General features: G+C 40.5%; 1 protein-coding gene across 2 annotated transcripts in view; it reads left to right on the plus strand.

Annotated features, from left to right (window-relative positions):
• The first annotated feature begins 9,152 nt into the window (after positions 1 to 9,152).
• LOC137187382 (adenylate cyclase type 1-like) overlaps positions 9,153 to 27,110 on the plus strand; it is a 59,225-nt gene continuing 41,267 nt past the window's right edge. Inside the window, exons 1-4 of one of the 2 annotated variants that reach the window (XM_067596233.1) lie at positions 9,153 to 11,196; positions 12,795 to 12,944; positions 18,290 to 18,408; positions 22,907 to 23,018. In XM_067596233.1, coding sequence (XP_067452334.1) covers positions 10,582 to 11,196; positions 12,795 to 12,944; positions 18,290 to 18,408; positions 22,907 to 23,018 — 996 coding nt within the window. In that variant the 5' untranslated portion in view covers positions 9,153 to 10,581. The remainder of the gene's footprint in view (positions 11,197 to 12,794; positions 12,945 to 18,289; positions 18,409 to 22,906; positions 23,019 to 27,110) is intronic. The other variant, XM_067596232.1, reaches the window with a different exon arrangement.

The raw sequence follows: 27,110 nt of genomic DNA on the forward strand, positions 1-27,110 counted from the left end.
CCTGCTAACAGACGTAACAGCGGAGCAGAGGAGAGAGACTGAAATAGCGATGTAACCGACCTGCGCACTGGAATTTGACATGTTTTTTTCTTCTTCCCGAAAACAAATAATTTAAAAAAATATTTGTATGAAACAAATATTCGGAAAAAAGCTCACTATTTGTGCTTTGCCGAACAACATATTTGTATTCAGGCACACCCCTAGTATACAGTGGAGTCTGAGTCTGCTAATTTTCATGTCATACTGAAATTAATGGGTATTATTGGGTGTATTGTTTTGCACTAAATCAAGTAATCATGTAGTGCTGCCAGCATACTTCATAAACCAGATGTTTCTTTCTGTATTAGCTTAGAGATGGTTTAGGTTGGCATCACTGAACACAGGAGCTCTATTAAGAGAAAGGATGTAAGCAGCCCTGTTGCAAGACATTTCAATGAAAAGCATATCTCATCTTTATTTTTCACAGGCATAGAAGTGAGGTGGTAATGTTATTTTTCTTAGGAAAAAGAGAGAAGCATTTTGGATTTTCTATTTCCAAAGTTTATCTCCAGAGGGCAATTAATGAGTTTCTGTAGTGGTTTTTTGATACCTCTTATTTATGTGGTTTTGTAGTGTTTTTTATGATGACATTTTTTATTATTATTTTATCAATTTATAATGTTGTATTATGTATCTTTCTGCTCTCTCTATACACAGCACTTTATAAAGCTTTTTATCTTTACTATTTCTATTATTATTATTATTGTTATTATCCTAATCAAAGTGTTTCTAATGTATGCCATATCTAATAGGTACATTTTTGAATTAACAAAAACCCAAGTACCACCCCCTAGTTGCACCTTTCTAGTTAATGGACCAAATATGGCGTCACCCATGTCCCTTCTTGGACAATGATTGGCCTGAAACCACATGACCATATATCCAACCCATCTTTGTAGATGCCCCATTGGCTGACCTTTTTTCATAACGAACTTACTTTATTTAAATATTGTTTGTAATGTGTTTTATGATGAGACCCTGATGAAGGCCACAAGCCGAAACATGTGGGTCAACTAATAAAGTTGTTCTTCATACTACAAGTGTTGCTGGAGTTCTCATCTCTTTAGGTCGGCAATGTAAAAGAAATCCCAAAGGACTGGCTTATCATTTTAATATACAAATGTGTTTGCCTTTGGACAGACATGTTATTTTGTTATTGTTGAGGGGCCCACTGGCCTTCTCTATCCTGTTTCATCCCCAAGAAGGTAAATCTCTGTGTCTTGCGGTAAACCGGACATGTTTAGGGGGGTTGAAGGCCACATATGACTTGATTTTCTTCCTTGATTTGTGTCTTTAGGTGATGTGTCTCTTCGTTAACGTACATGTGCATGTAAATGTATCTTGTGGCTTTTTTTCATTGGCTGTAATCCATAAGTTTGTATGATTTGATCGATCACAGATAATTTCTTTGTTCTTTCTCCAACTATAATAGGATAGGGTTGCATTTTGCTTGCTGAGATGAACTGATGCTGAGATGAACTTATTGTCTCCTTCTTTTGTGTATTATCTTATTTTATTTTATGTGTGTTTAGTGTTTTCAGACAATTTCCACAACAGCAACTCCAATAACGGTCAGTCGGACAAGCTTGCTGGGTATCGACTTATCGCTTGCATTACCTGAGAAGCTGTAGGGAGAAAAAAAAAGTCTTCTGCACTGTAGCTACAACAAAGTTTGTTAATTAAGTTTGAGATTTGATTGTTGTTGGATTTTGGTGTGTAGATGAAATTTTGAATTAGATTTTTTCATGTGGAAGCCTGCAGTAATTGGTAGAACTGGCAGGCATTCATCTAGTTTGGCCATTTTTATGTAAAATCTGCAGGGATTTAAAATAATTGCAAGCTCTCTCAAGTGTTGCCAGGACTGGCTGAATTTGCATTACTGGAAGTTCACAAATTGCTGGATGGACTGATGAATAAATAAATCCGATGCTCATCAGCTTGAAACGTGTGAGCTGTTTTGATGATCATCACTGTGTTAATCACTGGATAGATGTTTCAGCACCTCTGTACAGTAGAGTGTATCTGAGGCTCTGTGGTGATGCTCAGCTGTCTATTTAGCTCCCACTCATTAGATCCTCCTCTGCCAACTGAGAGCTCTGATCTGCAAACATTGATTGGGATCAATAATTCACACCACTGCTTTAATATTTGATGTGTGGAGCTATAATCTGTCGGGGATAAGTACCAGTGTTAAGTGTGAAAAACACACACACACACACACACAGCTCCAGGTGATAATGAGTATTTGTGATTATGTCCCTGGTTTTCCTTTCTCTCTGTCTGCAGTGCGAGCGTTTTCAGAGTGTCACCGACCCGCTGCTGAATATTTGATGTATAAGGTTGATTGTGAAGTCGACCCCAGACCGCGGTCACCGATGGGTTTCACTGTCTCCCGGTCCCACCGTCTCCTGCATTGATCAGACTGGCCACCTGCTACTACCTCATCTGAAAATAATAAAACTATAGAACCACACTCGTAGAACAAGAGAAAATACTCATGTTAACATCAGGAATGTGAGAGCTGAAACCTTTATTACCGCCTTCTCTGAGTTATTAAGTTCTCTGAGCCTCCTTTCTGTTTTTGGTTTTCGTGTAACATCAGTCAGGGTGCAGAAGGTATTGTGCATGAAGATTTAATCTGCATGAAGATTTCATGAAGTTTTTTCGAAACCGTCCTCCCTAGAAAAACGACACAGTAGGTTGTATTGTCAGTCACCCAAACAGATGCCATCTAGTGGCCGTAGTAATTATGCAACCCAGTCGCCAGAAGAAAACGTCGGCATTAATCATTTCTGCAAACCACAGAAACGTTGAATATATATTTTTCAACACGTGAATTACATATCATATCAATATTTCTATAAACGTAGCATATTAATATTTCTATCCGTTGAATAATGATGTTTTATGGTGTGACGACGCTGTGGTTAAGGTCCGGTTAGGTTTAGGCACAAAGACCTCATGGTTAGGGTTAGGGAAAGATCATGGTTTGGGTTAAAATAAAAATAAAAAATAAAATAAAAACAGCTGATGTCTCATTAAAAAAAGCCAGGTTTTGTCGGTTGAAACGGGAAGCGGACATTGGTTTCGGTTTCGAGGTGGCCTCGAAATGTGTTCTCTGCTGATGTCCAACTTGCTGCCAAGAAACTTACTAACCATCCACCTGCTCCTCCTCCTCCTGTATAGGAAAGATCAACTCATATAGATCACATGTGAACTACGTCACTTTAGAAATGTTGAGATGATACGTTTTGTAGAAATGTTAATATGCTATGTAATTCACGTGTTGAAACGTAGATATTCAATGTTTCTGTGGTTTGCAGAAACGTGCAGTGCCAACGTTTTCGCAGTGGCGCAGTTCAGATGACATATAAATATGTCTATGAGGAGGAGGAGGATGGGCGGATGGAGGCATTAACCCAACAGTCGACCTTGCCACAAGACACCTCTGTTTGTGTCCTGTTTCTAACCGTGAATGTCACATTTATATTTACGTCAGTTTTTGAAAAGTTTAACTATGATCGTCCCCTAACCTTAACTCCGTGCTTATTATTGTAGCCGTGACGACAAAAGTCACCTAACTTTAACCCACGCCATGTTTCTCTAACCTTAACAAAATGATCATTTTAACCCAAACTATGATCTTTCCCTAAACCTGACCGAGTGTTTTTGTGCCTAAACCTAACCAGACCTTAACCACAGTGTTGTCACATAACGGGTTTGGAAAGCACAGACAAATAATTGAATTGACCTGCCAATAATATTCCTATGTATCATTTTGGTCATTTAAATTTGGAGGACTTGTTATCTTTAACATACGATGTAGTACTCACCTAGAGCTTTAAACAGACTCTGATCCATAAAATGAGTGGATTCCCCCCTTTTAAGATTGAAAACACTTTAACCTTCATCGCCGTTATATTATTTCAAATCCAATATGCAGTGTGAGCAGTGGTAGTAAACAGTATAATCTACAACCCAGCCTCAAGAGCTTATTCAAGTCAATACATTCAGGTGCTAGATTTATACAGAATCATTCAAGGAACCACTTTAATCTTCTTGTGAGTCACCTTTGGGATCCATCCCAGATGTTTACCAGCCGTGACGCTGTGCCGTTAATGCATCGAGAAAGGCTTGAAAACATCATATTTATACCGACATAGTCAAATAGAAAGACAAATATTGAGATGATAGACCTACAGTGATGTCAGCGAGAACTTGAGAACTGAGGGTGGCCACCGCTGTGCGACATGTGATTGAGACAACTGTTTTTTTTTTGTTTCCGCCCCCCCCTGCAAGCTTCACAAGCTGAGAACAGGAGTGTGAGTAAAAATCCATTTACCTTTTACTTGAGAGAAATCCTGTGTTGTATTCCACCAGGATGACCCTAATCCCACTTTGCAGTCCTCAGTGACTTTATACGCATCTAAAAGCAGTGGCATGGAAGAGAGTCATTAGGTCGACGACAGCTGCTTCACAGGGAATTATTATTGTCATCATCTACCATATGGTGAAGTATTATTTTGTGACTTTGTAGCTCGGAGGTGTCAGGAGAGCCGAAAGCATCGTTTTTTCTTTCAAGCTACATACAAAAAAGTTGTTGATTTCTTCTTAGGAGTGCTGTTGATCTTTTATCACCTTTGTGTGTTTTCAGTGACAGATTGAAAGGTTTTGTGGTTTGACAGGCCGATTTTTTTTTTTTTATCACTCATTTGGATTCATCTGGAATTGTATCCATTCAGGATTGCATTCATATTTTAATCACGTTCATGTAAAATTCCCTCACAAGCACAAAAAAAAAAAAAAAAAAAAATGCCGACAATCTGGCAGGCCTTTTTTATTTTTTAACTTTCAAAGACGCAACTGGTACCATATGAAAGGAGTTGTGAAACTGTATGTGTTTGCCTGAATGTGTGTGTGTGTGTGTGTGTGTGTGTGTGTGTGTGTATGTGTGTATGTGTGTGTGTATTTAAATGATAGTTGCATTGGAAATGTTTTTCAGCTTCCCCCTCCGACGTCTCTTGCTGAGGGAGATGAGAGGAGCTGACACACAGAATTAAAAATATCTCTCAATAACACTCCCACACACACACACACACTGCAACCCAAGAGGCCACACACACACACACACACACACACACATACACACACACTACTGCTGAACACTCTTTTTTTGTGTGTGTCTCTCTCATCTTTTTCATTTCCCCCTCTTGTGCGTATGGATACATATGTACAATCTGCTGTGCAATTTAAAAAGACATTAAAGCAGCAGTATAGAAGTATCAAAGAGAGGTGGTTTAACTTGATTTTTTTCATTCTTTTGACCTCACATTTTAGCATTCTTGTACAATTTAAGCATCATGTAAAGATAAGCATATATCCATTTAGCCCTGCAGAGTGATTATACGGACAAAAAGAGGTTTTTTTTAAGAGGCTGTATAAATATCTGCATTCATGAGTATGAGAGCTGGTTTCAGTGCTGGTTTATTCTTGTCTTCCACAGGAGAAGCAAGGAAGCTAATTGTGTTTTGTATGAATGGCAGCGAGCAGGTTTATTCATGAATGCAAACAGCACTGCAGCAACAGCAGCAGCGGCAGCAGCTTCCTCAGCCCCGGCGGAGGGCTCCTATTCATGAATGTGCTGAAGAGCCCGGTCTGCTCAGTTCCTATTTATCTGTCTCTGTGTCTCCCTGCCAACTGGCTCCCATCACACACACACACACACACACACACACCGGGTCCATCAACAGGAAATCACCTGGCTGTGATTACGGGAGTGGGGCGCCGGACAAATCAAAGCAGCAATCTTGGGGTCACCTGGTTTGAGGTGGTGCTAGACTTGCTCTGACATTTTCAAAGTTTATTATAAATTTATGATTTACTCCCTCTACACACACACACATCCTTGAACCTCACACACAGCTTCCTCTGTATGTCTACATCCTCTTCCCTCTTGCACCCTCCTCAACCCCACCTTCTGTTTGCAGTGGTTGGCGGGAAGGTTTGTGCGGTTCGGTCACCTCTGAAGCTTTCATCTGCACCACCCCGTCCTTCATGTCACAGCCTCAATTTGGAGAAATGTCAGTGAGCACAATGAGCCGGCAGGGCAGGGGCGCTGTGTCACAGCGGCGCAGACAGATAGGAACACATCAGCCGCACTCATCATCTCACCAACCACCTGAAAGAAAGTCAGAGAGAGAAAGAGAGAGAGAGAGAGACAGCGACAGAGAAACAAAAGAGTGAGAGAGGGAGCCAGGGTGTCAGATTGGGAAACACCTCAGCAGCGTATCAGTCACAACTGCTAGCCTTTACTGCCTCTGTTGCCATGGCAACGGGGGGATTGTCAGGCATCCTGGAGGGAGGGATGGTCCAAAAAATCTGCAGCTGTCACTTACTTCAGGAGAGAGAGGAATGGAGCCAGCGTGTGTGTGTGTGTGTGTGTGTGTGTGTGTGTGTGTGTGTGTGTGTGTGTGTGTGTGTGTGTGTGTACGCTGCCTGGCTGCTGTATCACTTCAATTCACTTCACTTCACGGGTAAGATGCTAAACAGGAAAGATGAGACACTTTGAATGAGCCTATGGGGATGTGAGATGGAAAATAATGCTCCGTGTTATGTTCCAAAACAACTTGAACAGTTTAACCACCGCACCATGGACACATCTATTTATATAACACCTTACACACAGGAAACGCACTGACTTACATTAAGAGAAATATAATTAGAGAGAGAAAGCAAAGACCTCAAATGGCGCTTATGATTTTAACACCTTTATATGTGCCTATAATGTCAAAAAAAGGGAAAGTCAGTGAGTTAAAATCCGAATTTAAAGAGCTGCTTAAACGTCTCAATTTCATACGTTTCTGTCTTCAGATCCAGAGGGAGACTTTTCTGCACTTTGGGTCAAAACCTGCAGAAAAAGGTTAGTCTCCGAAAAGCCTCCCCTTTTTTTAAAATGTATTTTGTTTTGCTTCTTTTTTTATTCTACAGCTTAAAGTACAGAGAGACTGGGACAGGAAGAATACACCACATTTATTTAAACATTACTCTGGCTTCAGTTATAATTATTATAATATTATAACTGTATGATGAAACAGATCTTCTTCTGTCTGGAATCAGCTGCCTGTGAATATTAAACTGATTAAAAATCTTCAAGGAGCTGCTAAAACATAGACTGATGAATTAGGTGTGTGTTTTTAGTAAATGGTGGTTGTTATTAATTATTATTATTATGAAAGTGTGTGATTGTAAATAAATTGCATAATGTCATTGTTCTTCAATTGCAGATGATACAAATTCAACATATATAAATAGGTAATCTCAATTATTAATTCAACTTTAAACCTTTGAAAGCTGAATGTTTTCTCACATCTCATCCTCTTAGTCTGAGTTTTTGTTATAGTGGACAGCAGACAGCATTTCTTGGAAGCATATCAACCATATATAGTATTCAAGACCATGAAAATGTTTAGTACTGGGAGTTTAAAATCTGAGACGGTGCAGGGACAGGAGTGTGTGAGCTCCGGCTGCAGCGTTCTGCAGCATCACGGCATCAAGACCCACCAGATGAAATCTTATTATTCTGCCTCCAGATGGGGGTGAGATTGTCTTTCCGCTTACTGTTGTGATGTCGACTCTTCAGCCTATCGATTTACAATGCGCTGGACTATAGTGGATATTGACCACGTAGTAATTGACTGTGTGCACGTAGAGACTTTTTGTTAGCGGGGCTCAAAGTGCTTCACATTGACTTCTTCATTGATGAGGCAGTCCATTGACTTCCCCAGAGATCTTAGCCATCTGAGGCACATGTGCATCAAAAAAAGCAAGGTCATCTGTCAGGCCGTCGACACACACCCTGCATTTGTCTTCAGACTATCCGTACGTGCGCTAAAGAGCAGCTTCTTTTAGATTTTTAAAAGCCAGTTATTTTTGGCTTCCTGTCTGATCAAATCATTAAGACTGATGTAAAGATGGAGACGTTTGTGAAAAACAGGTACTGATGCAGGATTTTACCGTCATGTGAATCCTTTTCACATTTCAGTCTGGCTGACTGATCTAAACGTCCTCTGATTCAGTTATTTCTGATTTTTAATACAATCATATTCATGTGAACGAGACCCCCGAAGCCCCCACGTTCACTGTGGTTTTGTGGAAATTTGTTGAATACTAATTTTGTTTGGGAATATCTGAATATTTACTGCCGAAGCACAACAGAAGCTGACATTCTGACACCTGACCTTGAAAAATCCTCCTTAGTGAAAGAACTTGTACGATACGTGTTGTAAAATAAATGGGTTTGAAGATCAGTTCATTACGTTGGAGAAGTTTGATAAAGTATCTGTAAGAAAGAAAGTGAGTCACAAGGTTAAACTCAACTGAGCAAATGAGATTAAACCACAGTTCCCTTTTTATTGTGAAATTAAAAAAAAACTGTCTTCTTTATAAACTATCAAAGAAGAATAAAGGTGCACCTGTCGTCATGTTAGAGCTGGTATACTTCCCTCTTCGTATTGAGACAGGAAGAAGGACGTCAGCTGTGTGATCTGGGAGAAATGGAAAAATGAGCATTTTTATACTGGAATTTTTGTGATATTTTGTTTAAAGATACATGTGCTGGATATACATGACATTCATTTACAGAAACAGTTTGAAAAATCTTCAAATTGGTAACATATTTGGAGTTCAGGAAGAAGACCTTGTATTGGTAACAGCTGGATGATTACTATTGTTTTTTTTAAATTATTAAATCACCTGATTTGTGTTCAGCTCATCTCTGTCATACTGTAAATATTGATGTGTTGGTAAAGGTTTTATAATCTCATGAGAGATTTGCCGTGCGATGGCAGGACACTTAATCGTTATTTTTTTCATTCTGATACTGTGCTTATATGATAAATATTCATAATTTAATTTGTGTTTAACAAAATGATCACACAGCAAAACTGGGGCTCTGTCACATCCATGCATATGAATACTGTACACAGTGGGGGAGGAACAGGAGGTTAAGCAACCTTAATCCACCATGCATATGAATCCGTAGACATATTCCTGTATATACTGTATTCTTGTCTGTCACTTTGTAAATGTCTGTTTTTTGTGCTATAAATGACTTATTATTATTATAGCCTTTAATCCATCTGTATCATAAATATGTTGTAATTGTGATGGTGACATTGAGAAAAATGAATGATGCACATTAACCTGTCACACACTTTTCTGCACATTTAATGCACATAAAATATTTCCCATTATATACAACTAGACCTCTTAATGTGATATACCAAAACATCTCTTGAAGAGCTCTGCTGTAAAATCCTTTTACATAATTTACACAACAATCTCACATTTCTCCCTTTTTTTTTCTTACATCCCACATTTTAAATGACTTTTTCTTCTTCTCAGTTATATTCCTGCTAAATGGCTTCTACTGTTTATCTTTCCATATTGCATATTTATATGTCCTTCTTTGATAATATTGTTAATTATATTTTCATTGATACGGGCCCTTATCTTGTATTTGCTCTGCAAAGAAAACTTGAACTCACATTAAATAACCTGCAGTCAACGCACTGAAATACACAAAATATGCACAAATGCATTAATATGCAAATATGCACAAAACATGCCCTCATCCATAACAATGGTGCATCGTATTTTTCATGATGCACGTCACAGTTCTTATATTTTCACTGTTAATTCGGGAAGAGAGGACTATTTTTAGCCTCCCTGCACGACCATTATCTCTCTAACGTTTTTTTTGTTTCCTGTTAAATCTCTGTGTGAAATGAACACTTGACTCTGCAATAAAATATATGAGGGGAAGAGATGCGGGAAAGACCAAATTGTTGCTATATTGGAGCATCCACCGGTGCAGCTGGTCTATTTTTAGCCGGGAACTACATCAGCTCTGACTGCAGACACTGTGAAGGGAAATCACCAGCGCTGTTTTTTGCTGCTGTCTTCACCAAACCGCTGAAGCAAATTAAAACCGGGAAGGACAGTGGGACATGATGTTTACTGTTTATGTGTTGGACAGAGAGAGAGAGAAAGAGCTGTGCGTCTCGGAGGCGAAAGAAAGAGAGAAAGTCACCCAGGGAAAAATAAAAACAAATTATTTTTTTGTGATGAGGGCTGTTCTCTGAGCCTCGTGGTGAGATGTTTTGATTATCATCATACGCAAGCGTGATCCTTCCTATGAGTCCTGTTGGAGCGCAGGATCACCGGCAACCCTGTCTGAGGCGCAGCAGGAGGTCCAACTCCTCCTGAGAGGAGGGAGAGAGAGAGAGAGAGACAGAGAGAGAGAGAGAGAGAGATGCGTGCTGCACATTGGTCGGGCTACTTTTCTGACGACACACCAACAATCGTCAACCTGTAGGGCGCGCGCGGTGCTCTGCTGTCTCCACTGCCACCCTCTCCCCTCTGACACCGAGCCCGATCCTCGGATATCCAGGGACGCATGAACTGGGAGAGGGTGCCGGTTCGATCCCCGAGCGGAGAGGAGAGGTACCGGAAAGTTGAGGGGTCGTGCGCCATCCCCGCTTCATGAATGGCCGGAACATGGAGGAGATGCCATTCGAAAGAGTCAAGACCCGGCGGAGGAAGGGTCACTGCCCAGCCGGTGCACCCCTGGGCGCCATCGCCTGTGAGGACGAGTTCAACAGCCACGAACTGGAGGCTCTCTTCCAGAACTACAACCTGAAGCTGGAGCAGACCGCCACCCTCAAAGCGCTGGCGGTGCTCATCGTGGCCGCGTCGTCGCTGTCCCTGGTGGAGCTGCTGTCCAACCCGCGTCTCACCTTGTCCAAGGGCTCCTACCCGGTTCACTGCGTGGTGTTCCTGTCGCTGTTTATCGTCACCAACGTCAAATACCTGCAGGTGACGCAGCTGCAGCAAATAGCGAAGCTGGCCCTGCTGTTCAGCTTCACCTTTGCGCTGCTCTGCTGCCCGTTTCCACTGGCGCTCGGTACGTCGGAGCTGGTGAACGCCGCTGCCCCTGAGCAAGGCGTGTGGCAGCTCATGCTGGTCACCCTCGTGGCTTACGTGCTGCTGCCGGTGCGGACTCTGCTGGCCGTGCTGTTCGGGGTGATGCTGGCTGCATCCCACTTCATTGTCATAGCGACGTCGGTCACTGGAAGGAGACAGAAGCTGTGGAGACCGGTAAGTGCTGCACCTGCGTCCCGGTCACTCATCCAACTCCACTGCCTCATGCTCAGTTTTAATTCAAACCATCATCAAATCAAAAAAAGTAGCCGGTTGAGTGCTCTGCAAGTGCAGTCCAAGTACACCTGAGCAGCTGCTCCAGTAGAACAGCGTGGTTGTGTTGGGAAGCTTCCAGCTATGAAGTTACTATATGAATGTGGAGTGGTGCTGAGAGGCAGCATGCTCGCTCACCCGACTTTCTCTGGAGAAGAAAAGGTTAAAACACACCACTGATCGATTTTAGCTCCAGGATACTGTAGCTGTAAAATTGGAAACGAGCAGAAAGTTTAACTTTTGCGCACCAGAGTAATGAAGCAGACGAGGAGCTGTCCAGCAGCCGGTGCTGAAACAGGCTTCCTGCAGAGCCTCAGACACAACTTACTGTTGATACTTGAGTGGTGTTTGTGCTCCAGATTGTAGGAAGAGGGAACAATTTTAGTGTATAGGATGTAATTTTCCGCACCACAGCAACCTTTTTGGCTTGTGACCCTGTAAAATGAAGCTTTGTCAACTTGTGACCCCTTATCAGTGGCTGCAAATGTCACTATGTGGTCACCAGTTCAATGAAAGACTACGTTCTCCCTCTCAAAATGTTTTATTTATAAATTCTGGGAGGTGTTAAGTCATCTTTTGTAGAAGAAATATATTTATTCTGCTTTTGAATACTTGTGACACCTCACATTGATCTTGCAACCCCCAGATTTGGAACCATGCTGCTATAAGACAGAAAATTCCTGTGGTAGTGAAAAGATTCATAACACTTTGACACTCTTTATTAATTTTGCACTAAAGCACTGCTGCCCCTTGTGATCCTTTAAAAGCCTACTGGTGACCCCTCATCACTGGATGTATCAAGTTCAACCAAAGGGTGATCTCTGTCTTCATTTTATTTTTGGAGGTCACTAGTAGTTCACTAGAAAAGATTCGAGAAGTCTAAAAAATAAACTTTGTGCGGCAGAAATATGTTTTTTCCTGTTGATCCTTTCCCTTCATATTTTATTTTGGGTGTCCTGACTGTAGATCGGGATCCACTGCATTAATGCTCGAAGTGTTTGCTGTTGTTTATTAGTTACAGTATGAACTGCAGTGAGGTTGTTTTGTTTTATGAGGTGTTGTTTATCTGCTCACCATACAGAAAAAGTACCATCCATCTGGCTGTGTAGGATTAGAGTGTGTCTTTGACCTTTCATCTCTGACCTTTTTGGATCGACAGAGTAGCTATAGAGTTCATTCTCCAAATTAAGTGTCCAGCAGGATCAACAGTCTAAGATCATTAATCAATAATGCACTTTGTCTGCTAGCCTTCCCACTGTACAGCTTTTGTTCTGTAAGTCACACCTATGATTCATGTTGTAATCCATGTGCTGTCCTCAATGGCTTCTATTCAATCCATCCTATGGATTAATCAAGGATTGTGAAATCTAATCTAACCATGATGTATGCCTGCGCACATAAAATGCACATATGGACACGTGCGTTCCTTCAGACTCACATGCACACACGGTACATAGATCCTGCCGGCTTTGTTTGGCATGTCTGTTCTTGTTTGTGTGCAGCTGGTGGCCAATGCGGTGCTGTTCACTAGCGTCAACTTGTCGGGGGTGTTTGTGAGGATTCTCACCGAGCGCACCCAGAGGAAAGTCTTCCTGCAAGCCCGCAACTGCATCGAGGAGAGGTTGAGGCTGGAGGATGAAAATGAGAAGCAGGTGAGGCGTGAATATGCACACACGAAAAACACACACACACACACACAAAAACGCACAGATAGAAAACAGCAGAAGGAGTGCAAGACGACACCGGCGCATCCACACGTTTCACCTCGTCTTGTGCGCGTATGTTCATGAAATATTCACAGTCTGTTGAGAGTTTCTTTTAAAGGTTTCAGGTGCCAATGTATTCTAACAACCTGCCCACAGGCACACAGTAACTATGACAGCAGCTATTTAAGGAAAGAACAATTACTGTGGCACATGCACCGGCGCCACACATTCCACCCCCTCTGCGCACACCTACATGGAGCGATTTAACTAAGGAACAATCAGGCAACTTTAACACACAGAAAGACTTTGTTATGCGCCGCACCCTCCTCGTGCACGAAACCCACCTACACCAGTTGTTAAATAGAGAACTAATTATCCCATGTATATAATGCACTTCTATACATCTCACCTCTGTTATACAACGCTTGTGAGTGCACACACACACACACACACACACACACACCTGTGCTTTGTAGATTAGATGATGATATGCTGTGTTTTCCCCAGCAGTAACAGGCTCCCTTCTGACAGGTAATTACACAAGCAGATTGCTTTCATGGCCTCCCTACTCCAGTAAAGGTCACAATTTATCTGGGTGAGAGAAACACACACAGACCCCTGATTGGGATCTATCAACATCCAGCCAACAGCGTGCAACCGGGCAGCTGCTGATGTGCCCATGAACAAAAATCTTAGATCTTGAATTTTTTTTTTGAATTTCACCCATCAAACAGGCCTCGGTTTGGTCCATGTTCTGCTTTGAGCTGAATCCATAGTTCGTATTGATTGTGTAGGCTCTGTGCTGTATGTCTGTGTGGTAAATTGACTTGGTCGGTTCAATAACAATCTCAGAACCCAGAAGCAATGCGTAGCTTTCTCTTGACTCACATGACACTTTCAGAAACACTATTCATGACCGAAAACCACTATTCCAAATTTGGCATTACTCTAAAAGTGGTATAAAAATGGTCAGTGTCTTACAGAAAGGTCCACAAAACAAAACAATCCCAACACAAGGTTGATTTACAAGCCTTTTCTGAAGTTGTCAACCATATCACATGGTCTTCATTGGTAGACAGAGATGGATCTGTTGACATATAAGCTCAGAAGCTGTTATGACTTCATTCATGACACTTTCAAGACTTCTAGTCCATATTGGCTTAAAAAGCAAAGCATCAAACTTCGATATTGACCTTGAAAATAATTTGACAAAATCATCCCAACTTTAAGGTCCACTTAGTACCTTTTTTCAGAGCTCTCAGCAGCTACTAAACCTCCACAGATTCATCTCCATGACAACTGAGCAAAGTCCTGCTGATAAAGATCATCTGATAAGGATGTTTGGGATTGGTTCGTCAAACTATTTCCAATGTCAATGACCTTTGATGAAGCTTATTACAAAAATGACTCATATGACTCATATGATATGTTTCAAAGTCTGGTTAAGTTTCAGAAACTAGTTGGACAAGTTGAGGGAAAGAAGATCAGATATTTTGCACACCAAACCTTCATCCTGAGGTTCTGCAGTGCTATAACGATGACACACCACTTCCACTCTTTGCTTCTTATTTAAATGAAACACAAGAAGTCTTGTTAAGGAAAAGTAAACATAAGTTGTTTGACAAAATTTTAAAAAACCCTCCAAGTCCACTTACAAACTTTTTCTGGAGATTTTAAAGGCATCTTACGGTCTTCATGAGTTGTCATGGGGATAGTTAAGTGTGAAACTCTGGTCTTCTTTCCTTTGTTTTTTATGCTCATACTACATACAATCAGCTGTTTGTCAGAGTTTGATTTTATCCTATCTTAAGTCACGTGATGACAGCTGAACTAACTTTATCCAATGATGAAGACCGTGAGATGCAGTTGAAAGCCCGGCAAAAAACTAGTGATTGGATTTTGAGTTCAGATATTTTTTGTCAAACTTCTCTTTCCAAGGTCAAGAATGAACTTTCATGTTTATACATAGTTTGTTTTTTCTGATGAGAACAGTCTCGAAATTTGAACCTCTTCCATGTTGACCTTAGACAATATAATATTTATTTATTTGTTTGTTTATTTAACAGGGACAGTGCACATTAATAAACATTGCTGTAAATGCGCCAGAGTTAGCCAAGCTTACTGGACAGATGTTACAGAGTCACCCTAGAAACAGAATATGAAAATGAGATTGAAATTACAAAGTTACTGAGGTCATTTATAAGCATGTGGAACAATTAATAAAACGAAGAAAGAAGAACATATATAATATTAATAAAAAACATAATTCAGGACATCCTTAAAACATGCAACACAGAGACTCATGATACAAGATATGCAAGACAATAAATACATGAAGATATTAATGTTAATAGAAAAGTAGGTTGAATAAGACCACATTGAGCCGCATTGTTAGACACTAACTAGAACATGCAAAGCAGAAGCACAGATACAAAAAGCATGCACAGTATGTAAAATACATAAATTAGTCTGACACAATAAAAGCAAAACCACAATAAGACATGCATGCAGGTACATGAAGGCAGACTGGCGGTAGCGAGATAGCGACAGGTGACAGTAGACAGCAAGGCAACATGCAATATGTTCATGTGACTCTACTTTTAACATTATTTCATATGTGGCAAAGCAAATTTATAGCCACATGGTCATCTGTTGATGTAATAATCAGTTTGGTCACACAAGCACCAAACTACTTCCCAAAGCTTTGAAGTATATTTCCATTTTCCATGTCCTTTTTCTGACATTTCCATCACTGATGATCAGAAATTGACTTGTAGCCATCTAGTGAATTTCCTTCTCACCAGTACTGTATGTATTTCAGTTTTAAAGATGATCTGTAACCATGTGTCATCACATTTTAAGTAACTGTGTCATGATAATTGTACTTGTCTTGTCATCTCCATTTTATCTCCATTTTTTTCATTTGCATGGATATCTTGTGCTTTTCTGCTTCGTTTTGGATTTCATAAACACGTTTTACATGTGAAATTGGCTGTGTATGATATTGTTGTCCACTTATGACATCAGTAAACCTAAAGACAAAAAACTCCTCTCTCTTCCTCTTGACTGAGCTTTAGTTTCCCATTTTCTGCAAATAAATAGTTTGTTTGAAGGACACAAAGTTTTTGAGGGAATTGCTCCTTCTTGGAAATCCACATGTTAATATGAGAGAACGTGAGCCGACGGTTCATTAATAAAGCACCATGAAGAGAGCCGTAGTCAAACAGAGCACACAGTGAATTAAGCCTGGGACATATTAGAGAAATGGGAATCATTAGTGTGTGATTATAACGTGTTCAGGGAAGAGAAGTGGAAGAGATTAATAAAGCAGATAAATTAATTATTTTTTATTAAAATGACCACACCCTCACACTTAATTGGTTATCATGATTTCCACACCTGACACACTTTCACACACACACACACACACACACACACACAAGCAGCCTCTATTAGGAAGTGTGACGGCTGTTTGTAAAAGCTGCTCTCCAGCGTAGTTTTTTTTATTCGCAGGTGAGAGGCAGTTGTCTGAATGGATGTATGATGTGAAACGGTGTCAGACGGAGAACCAGGAGAGCCCCGGCTGCTTTTATAACTCTGCCTCTCAACAGCTATTGAGCAGAGCCACCTGATGATTCATCGTGCATTCACAACCATTCGACATCCTACTAGAGCTGCTGCAACTGAGACTATTGACACACACAAACACAAATATGCTGATCTACTGTATATAGATGATACTTTAGGAAAGAGCTGCATTCGATTAATCGATTAGTTGATTGAAATAAAGTTATTCTGCAACTATTTTGATAATTGATTCATTGTTTAAGTAATTTTTTCAAGCAAATACACCAAATATGTGATTCTTCCAAGTTCTCCAATGTGAGAATTCACTGTTTTTCTAGCCTTACATTATAGCAAATTGAATATTTTGGAGTTTTGAACAAAAAAAGACATCTGATAACATCATCTTCTGCTCTTGAATACTGTGATCATTGTTTTTCATGCGATTCATCGAGAAAATATTCACAGATTAGTAGACAATGAAAATAATTATTAGTTGTAGCCCTGCTTGAAGCTTGTGCCGAGAGGATCTATTTAACTGAAAATTAATGCTTAATATATTAATCAGTTAAATTATTCTTCAAGCACAAATGTAAAACATTCTCCAGTTCTAGCTTCTCACATGTTTTGGAATTACATTCATATTGGCCGATTCTGCACTTCACAGTTTAGTGCCAATGTTTGGTGCCAGTGCAGGAAGTAGTTTGTCTTTCATGGAGTGACGTGAGAAGTAAAGGTGTGGGAGTCGATGGTGGTGGTGGATGTGTGTGTGTGTTGCACGTCTGATTTTCATGCAGGACGTTGGAATATAAATCTGGATTGGAGTATAATATTTTCTCCTGCTGTGATTATGAGATACCACATGATTAGAGCTGATACCGAGTGCGCTCGAGTCCATTCAGATCCACTTGAGTATTTAATATATTGATACAAAGACCCATGGCAGTAAAATGAGATGCTACCCAACACGATTACAGTAGCATCTGGGTCGGATCTGTCTCACGTCAGGTCCCATGTCGGGTCTTGGCTCCTCAGAACCAAGTAGTTTGTGTTGCAGACTTGCAGTCAATATTCACCTTTTTATTAAACATAACCATGATTGTTCCCTAACATTAACCAGACTGTAATATGTGCAGATATTGTAGAAAAATATTTGATAAAAAAAACCATAATTCAAGATAATCTTATCCATTTTTCACCATTTTGTGACATTTTTTTTAGGTCAAACCATCAACATTTCTAGATAACACTTTAGTTTAATGGCTATTAGTTGCAGCCCAACCTCCATGTGGTCCAAAAATCCAATAACTTCAGTTTCTGTGGTCTAAAGAGCTGTATCTAACGATTATTTTGATTGGTTAACAAAACAACCTTACCTCAAGATTCACTCTGTTGCTGTTCTGGAGCTTTTGATCGTATCACAAGATCTTCCTCAGCAGATGGGCCTTGTTGTGAGATTGTTTTGTCACATTTCCAAAGTCAAGAATTAACTTTGAATCTTAATCGTTTTCATTGTGAATTAATGTGTTGATTATTTTTTGATTAATCGGTCCATTAATCCCCATGAATCCATTGTTGACACATCAAGTCAAAAAGCACAACTTTTATATATATTTTCTGCATAAACCTGCATGAATTCAATCATACATGATGTGCACTTGTGTCAATATCTTCCCAGTTTAAAGTTCCAACGCTGCCTCCTCTGTTTTAACCCCTCCCCTCCTCAGGAGCGTCTGCTAATGAGCCTACTGCCCAGGAATGTTGCCATGGAGATGAAGGAGGACTTCCTGAAGCCGCCTGAGAGGATCTTTCACAAGATCTACATCCAACGTCATGACAATGTCAGGTACGGGGGTGTCATGACAACTGTGGACCACAGAGATGTACAGAAGGGGGCTGGAATGTTTTGATCCAGGTGTCACCTGCTGTGACGTCAAGGTCAAGAATAAAAGGAGAGCAGATTAAGATTAGCCATTAACGCAGATGCAATCAAACTACGTAAAGGTTAGAAAGAGAAAAGGGAACGGATCAGTGTTGCCTCTGCGGCAGATCAATAAACTGTTGTTATAGGTAGATTATAGACATCTGCACATTCTTGATACTGTTATTGGGCAGATTAGCATTTTATGAATCTGCATGAGACTCATAAATGTGTTCAAATTAAGTATTATTTTATTGTCAACCATTAAATGCATGAGGTTATTGTTTTGTTGAAAGCTCTGTAGCAACCAAATGGGAAGATTTTCTTCTGTATGTCTACAAAACACATTGGTGATATTTTGCTGTTTCACCAAAATGTATTTCCAGCTGTAATGACACATGCTGTTTGTATTATTCAAAAACTGCTAAAGTGATTGGCTGGCAACTACCCTCACCCCTTCCCCCCGTACTTTTTTCCCCAATTTTGAGTGGCAGTTCAGAATGGCTTGTTTCCACACATCCAAAAGTTGGTAAAAGAGGCAACTGCATGCAAGTTTCTGCGCCTAATAACTACTGTTCAATTCCAACATTCGGTGACGATACAGGAAGTAGTGCAGCATTTATGTCGTGAGTAACAATGTAGGGGTGGTTGAGGTGGTGAGTACAACTCCCATGCAAGATTTGATTGTTTCCATGTTTGAGTTTGCATCCCATCACAAACTTGCAGTTGCCGTTTTTATTTAAACCACAACAATTATCCTTCAGCTGCCTAACCTCATTAACCATAGTTTATTGGACATAACCATGATCTTTCCCAAAACCCTTCCAAACCATTCCATAGCTGGAAAGAATTTTGAAAACATTGTCAATGAGCATAAAAAAAAAAAATTTAATTGAATGTAATTTTGGGGTTTTGCAGAATCGTCCAATGTCAGTATTATTGGCTGGTAATAGGTTTGGCAGCATTTGAATAACATCTCTAACAGCAAAACCCACCTCAAGTTGAAGGATTTGGCTGCAATTCTCTATATTTTTCTTATTGTCAACAAACCTCATGTGCAGAGCCAAACCAACAATGAACTGATCTACTTACAAGTATTGTGTGTGTGTATCCAAAACCTGATATTTCTTATTCCTCTGTGCCGTAGACCTCTGTTGTTGTCCGAAAACTATTAAAAACACATCAGTGAGCCGCACCGTTGCACTGGGTGACATGTTCCTTCATTATGAGGAGTTTGGGCATCTCCAAAGACTGATAACAGTGATCACGTTTTCAGCCTCCGGAGAGTAGTTCTGTGTAGAGCAGACGCCACTGAGCATGTGCAGGAACGTGGTTCTGTTTACAGAGCTTTGCTAGCTTGTAGCTCTACATTTCACAACCTTTTGACTTTATATTGAAGTTCTTTGAGAAATTGACAATGTAGTGTGTTGCTTGGGATCTGTGACATTTTATAGACTAAACAATTAATTAATCAATTAATCACAAAGTAGTTCTCAGATTAATCAATACTGAAAATAATCTGTCTTTAGTTGCAGGCCCAAATTAGTCTGCTTGCTTATTTAAGTCATTTATTAAGTAAAAACATTTGCAGGTTTGCAATAGAAAGAACTTGCTGCTTCATCCCAGTTGCATATAATCATTGGTTGAATGTCTTCTGGTTTTTGATTGTTTGTTTGTTACATAACAAAAAAGCAATTTGACAACATTCCCTTAGGTCCTAAGAAGTTGCAATGGGCACTTTTCCCACATTCAATAGAATAAACAGCTAATCAATTAGATCATTAGATGAAAAAAAATAAATTAGAGATGAATCAATAATGAAAATATCATTAGTTGCAGGCATGTCCTTGTGAATTTTATCAGCCCCTTCAGCAGCCACCTCTCTTGAACTTGTAATAAAGAAAATATTACAGAGCATGAGAGCCCGGCCTGACTTTGAGCTGATTACATTTCAACGAGGCAGTAAAGAGAATAGGAGAGCGCTACTGAGTGTGGGAGTGGAGGGCCAGGTAGCATGTCAACAGCACTCCTGTCAAGAGACAATCCTCTCCACTCTCTCTCTCTCTCTCTGTCTGTCTGTCTGTCTGCTTGGCTCCCACACTCACCCAAAGCTCTGGAACATCACCGCCAGCCTCACTGCCGCGCTGGCACCCAGCCAAACATCATGCTGCTGCACCCAGCGAGCGAGCTTCCTCCCGTCTCCAGGGAGCTGTTACACATGCTCACATAAACACATGATGGGAGAAAAAAAAACAAAACATCAGCTTTATGTTGCCGAGCAAGGGGCGTGACATCTCCCTGATCTGGCCCTCGTTTGATGTGGCCCCAAGAACGTTTGATCACACACCTATTTAGCTCAGCCACCGCTCTGCTCTCCCCCTCGCCTCCTTTCTCCCCCCCACCCCCTCTGCCCTCCTCTCGCCTTCTCCTCCTCACCCACCGCACACAAGCACGACCTGCAGCACCACAGTGCCATTCAAAGACAAATCACACAACAGAGCTCTTCTGTCGAGCAGCAGTCGTGATCCCGGCTTTGCATACATCAGGCTCCCGAGCAACTATACTGTGCTGCCAAAAAGAACACAGCAGCTCAGTCACGATGCAGAGCGAGGCCTTCCTCATGCAACTAGGGCTCAGTATCGAACCTCAACACTTTGTGGGTACCGACCCAAACTGTCAAGAACGGAAACCTATAGTTGAATGTTCAGATTCATAATAATGTTCACTGAATCAACGATCAGATGATTTTAGACTTTTAGACAATTTTAGACTGTTCTATGAAGGTAAATTTCTAGTATGGCTGTGTGTGTTGAGACAGCATTGCACTCCTACAACATTAAACCTGGTGCCTACATTACCCACAATGCAACTTGACTGCCAATAGTTCTCTAGTAGTGGCTAATGTAGCCTTGAGCTGCCAGCCTCAAGTAGAGTTCATCATACTAACTTAAAAGCAACTACAGTAGCTCTAAACTGCAATACCAAGACCGATGCTGCTCCTTCATTTCAATGTCTTCTACATGGATTGATGTTTCTCATCTTAAGCCTCAATCTTTTTGCGTGATATCAGGTGTAGATTTAGGTTTAAACATGTTGTGTTTCAAGTCACTGCAGACTTTTTTTCTGTATTAAACCAAGACCATCTTTCTCTGACCATAACCAAGTGCTGCCAGTGCCTAAACATAACCATAAACAGTTTGATATTGCTGTTACTGCCAGCAGATATTGTACTGCAAAAACGTCTCTAAGCATTTCACTCATATGTCCAGTATCAACATTTTACAACTTGCCAAATACATTAATGAACATTTTCTCATTATGTTGAGAGATGACATAATCCAGCCAGTGTTACCTTTCTAGCAAAACATATTTGCTGTTGTAATTTAGTCATGTATTGATGTAATTTCTGGGAGTCAGGGTTGCATCCACAGACTATGTTTTCAACCAACTCATGGAAGTGACATTAGCTTAATAAAAATCCTCTGTCTGAAATCAATAACCCATCATTTCAAAGATTACTAAAGAATATGGAGAGGTACATCTGCTACAAGGAAGGAGCATGATGTTGTTATTAGCACCATAAAACCTTGTAGGGAGGAAGTGGGGAAATGCTGAACTATTCCTTTACAGATAGTGGCTCCGAGTGTCATCGTAACACCAATAATAACACTGTTGGCATTAGCACTGGGACACCAGTTCACTCAACCATGATCTCATTTGTCGCAATTATACCAAGATAACAGAATAATTTTTACAATGATGTATTCATGTTTATAAATGCTACTGACAGCACTTTTAATTAAACAAGTTCAAGATGAGGCTGGAATGAGAAATTCTGAGGAGCAACTTTCAACATGAACAAACATGTTAATGAAGTATTTACTCATGATAAGATGGTGCAAAAAGCAATGATTTAGTACCAGTGCAGAAACTCAGGTATCATATCAGAACTATGATTTAAAAAATATATATATTATCCAGTTCAACACACAGTTTCAGTTTCAGCAGTAATTTTTTTTCCTGAGTGGGAGTCAATAAGATCCATAGCACCTTGTTTTGTTGCCATCTGGCCTGCCTCTGAGCAAATGAATGAGGGGCTAAGTAGCTTTCAACACCTTCCTCAACCTCACTACACCAGCTAGCAAGCAGCAGGCAATTTAGCTCTGTAATTGATTTAGTAGTTGGCCTAAAAGACCCTTTCACTTATCAGGGATTGGATTATGATACTTGCCGCTTGCTTCACATTTGAGACACCATTAGCCAATTTCTCTGCACCGGAGTGATCTGTGGGTATTTTGTGTCAGCGAGAGGAGGAATATACTGTTCTGTGCGGTTTAGAGAATCAAGATCAGCTGTCACGACAGGTTGATCTCTTCATGTAAGATTATAATCTCTCTCTTTCTCTTTTTCTCTCTACCGGCAGCATCCTGTTTGCAGACATCGTGGGTTTCACCAGCTTGGCATCTCAGTGTACCGCTCAGGAACTCGTCAAGCTGCTCAACGAACTCTTTGGGAAGTTTGATGAACTTGCAACAGTGAGTGCGCACCTTGTAGCTCCTCACTGCTAACCCTCAGGTCCACTGCTGTATAATGAAAATGATAAAATTAATAAATGGTCCACAAGAACAATAGAGGGATCTTCCATAATTGATATGTCATTATTTATACACGTACTCAGGTTGTATGAAATATCATAAAATTACCATGTCTCACCTCAATAGACACAATATATCAGACTGTTCATACTATATTCTCAGATATTTTTATACTTTTATTCCTTATTAACTTATGTTTTATTACACATTATCAAGATCTATTTAATCTTCTCAGACTCAGCAGTGAAAGCTGTGAACCCAACATTGACTATCATCTTTTCAAAGTTGACATGGTGTTAGTGTTAGCAAACTGTTGCCTATTGACACATAAAGCAGAAATGGAGCAGTGTTCTTTAGCTGCTAAATGGTCCAGTATGTTCACCAGCTAGTCGCTAACTGTGTCTGTTTTCAGTTCGATGCTGAGCAGGTAGTGCAGGTAGAGCTTTTTCCACTGGATGAGAGTGAACCAAAACAGTAAAGTTGAGGAGTGGATAACCAAAACAATCAGCTGAAAAATGCTAAAATGCTTAAAAGTCATTTAACCTATTGTTGCTATTAAAATATTCATTATAGCAGCTTTAAACCTGCATGAACTGATTTGGCCACTTGTTTTCAGTGGAAACTAGTAGTGAACACAACACTGACATATCATTAACTTTTAAGTTGATATGTTGAACTTGTTAGCAAACAGTTACTTATTTCCAGTTATGGAGCAACATTATCATTCATTTGGAGTCGTGTTTCTCTCTTTTAGCTCTGTTTTTGCTCTCTACCAACTCCTGAGGGATAATATCTGTCTCTTAAGCTGCTAAATGCTCCACTATGTTCAGCAGCTAGTCTACAGCTAACTGTGTCTGTTTGCTGTTTGGTGCTGAGCAGGTCGTGTCCAGTGGGTTAGGGTTAGGTTAGATAATGTTTCCAAATTATCCTAAACTTTGGCATCACTGTAATCTCTTGTTACTTATCAGTATATAAAAGCACTGATATATCTTTGAGAAGCTAAAATAAGCCAATAATATTGGCCGTGCAGCTGTAGTGGTTCTTTTTCGGTTCCAGTTTCAATGAGATAAGGGCACATGATGGCGGCACTTACAGAGAAACATCAATAAATGTTATGATATGATATGATTATAGCTCTTGTTAGTGGTGAAATAATGTCACTGAGCCATCACAGTGAGCCTACAGTGAGGGGGAGGCACGCTGGCTGCGAGTGTCTCCAAAACAGTTGGTGAGCTCCTATTTTAGCCCGTTGTTCCTCTGCAACACTAAAAGGCTCCAAGAAAACGAGATGTATTATTTAGTCCTGGAGCTCATTTATTATGCCAAACTGTATATTGATCCAACAGTGAAAGTAAAGCTGGACAGGCTGACTGACGTGGAGGAGGAGGAGGAGGAGGAGGAGGAGGAGGAAATGAAGGTCATGAAGAAGGAGAAGGAACTGGAAGGGTGAGAGAGGAAGAGATGAGTGACAGAGGGGAGATAAGGGCTGAGGAGGTGGAGTGTTTCTGTGTGTATGTGTGCGAGCACTGTTGGGACTATTGCACTTGATAAAGAGAGAGTGTATGGTGGCATACACTGTACATCAGTAAGCCTGTGTAGCGTTGTTCTCTGGGAAAGAAGATTAGGTGAGTGATAGGTTATCTGCCGCCAGGCTACTGTAATCATATTAATACTGCATGAGCCACACACACACACACACACACAGACACGCACACACATGGCAAACAGAGGATAGAGGAGTTACCCATTCGGTGCAGCTGTGGGAAATAGTAGTTGACAAAATAATCCTAAAGCTGGAGTGCGAGACTTTTGTCTCCCCCTTCTGGCAGTGAGAGTAATTACAAAAACACTGTCAACATGTGCTGACGTCATAGACTCCGCTGTAGCCTACTCTGTCGCTACTGTTGTGGCTGTAAAATGGTGGATAAGTTGTTTTGAGTGTCACACAACCCCCACGAAATGACTCGTTTCACTATCAGAATTTGATCCATTCAGTCTGATAACATTTAGAAAGTCTAGAAGAGCTGCACAATTAAATGATTTCATCCCCATTCAAATTAGCAGAGAGCTAACGGGAAGTTAGCTGCTATAGATAGAGCATGTGTAGTATGCATTGATCTGGTCAGCTTGGGAATGTCAGACCCAACACCTGATTAAAAACTCTCCTTACCTGGCATTGATAGACTTAATCTGCATTGTGTGAACTCATTTGGCAACGGTTTGAATGTAACAGACTTTCATTTATATGTAAAAGTTCCCCGCTGCAGGTTTAACTCAAGGTCCACTTACCAGCTCTGGCTTTCAACTGCATCTCTCAGTCCTTATCAGCAACAGTATCAGTGACTGATACTTTAGCTAAATGTCCACATAGCCTGCGAGGGTCTGTGCGACATAAATTTTGTAATCTACCATGTCCATGACGTTCCATGTGGATGTCAGTGTGGAGCCCAAAATGTATGACTGTGCAGACTGTGTGTGTAGATCATATGACCCAGCAAACATAAGAACACATTCACACATGCAGACACCAAGAATAGTATAAACAGATCTCTGTGGACCTTGAGATAATATTGTTTTGTAAAACTCTAGAGCATCCTAAAAACTTGACCATCACCAATCCAGAGAATTATGACCAACTCTGCAGCTTTACTGAACTTTTTCGCCTCTTTTAGCTTATTGTTTTGGTTTTATGCCACATTGTTGTGTTGCCAGCAGCAGCAGGCAGCTATTTTCAGCAAACAAGCTCTGATAAACCAACTGTTCACTACCTGCCCAGCACCAAACAGCAGACAGACAAATTAACAACTATCTGGTCAAGAAAGTGGAGCATCTAGCAGCTAAAGAGACAGATATGTCTCCCAGGAGTTGGTGGAGACCAAACTAGAGCTAAAAGAAGAGTGAATATCAGACTTACATTCATCAGATGGACACAAACAAATAATTGATACCTGGTAAACAGGAAGTTTATCAGGCTAACATGTTCACCATACCAACTTTATAGGGCAATTATATGTTAGAGGTGTGTCTTCGTCAGTATGTTATGGCCAGAAAAACTATTATACAGTAAAAGTAGCTATGCAGAAATTGACTTTTTTTCTTTTTGGACCTGTTGTTTATGAGTGTTTTCTTTGCTTGCTTACTTACTGCTTTACTTCTTTACAATTTTGAGGTAATTTATGTCAAATTTAGTTTATAAGTGCATTTGCGCCCTTTTATCTCTAAAGGTAACCTCAGATTTCCACCTGAGATTTTGGATTGTTCTTCCTCTTAAAAATTTGAATCATTATGTAATGCATTTAATGACTTTTAATGATTACACATGTATTGCGTAATCATCAAAAAGAGCTCACAGAGAGCACTCCAGTTACACCAGTTGTTCAATTATACCCAGAATGCCATTCACACCACATTCACACTCAACTCTTCATATGCATATGTGATATGCTTGACCTCTTCTTCTACCATGGCTAAGTGATCTCTTCAGACAGTTTACTCTTGTTTTCCACATACACACACACACATGCACACACACACACACACACACACACACATACAAAAGTCACATGATCAGCAGGATTATCCCTCTTGAGTTCATTCTGCATCTCAGCAATCAGTCATGGCTTAACGCTGGGCGAGAGACAGAGGGAGAGAAAGTGCAAGATACAAGGTGATATGTGGCTTGCTATCAGTGCTCCAGCGCTCAGTAAGCCATTATATGGAAATCTTGTGATGAGGATATATATTGTGTGCGTGCGTGCATGTGAGTGTGTGTGTCTAGCTGCAGCTGCATCCTAATTGAGATTTATACCCTGTCGTGTAAGCGAGGGAGAAATTCACTTTCAAATCGGCTCTGTCACAGCTGCTGAGCCTGTCTGACTGCTGTATGCTACCCAACACATTTATTCCCTGGAGGTTCAACCTAAACTTACCCATAACACACACCTAACCCTAACCTTCACCTAACCAAAACTGAAGCCTAATTGGGGGCGCCGTAATTAGACAAAACGTCCCCAATCGGATGGTGAAAAATCC

The sequence above is a fragment of the Thunnus thynnus genome, chromosome 8 (genome assembly GCF_963924715.1).
Source record: "Thunnus thynnus chromosome 8, fThuThy2.1, whole genome shotgun sequence".
NCBI classification, from domain to species: domain Eukaryota; kingdom Metazoa; phylum Chordata; class Actinopteri; order Scombriformes; family Scombridae; genus Thunnus; species Thunnus thynnus.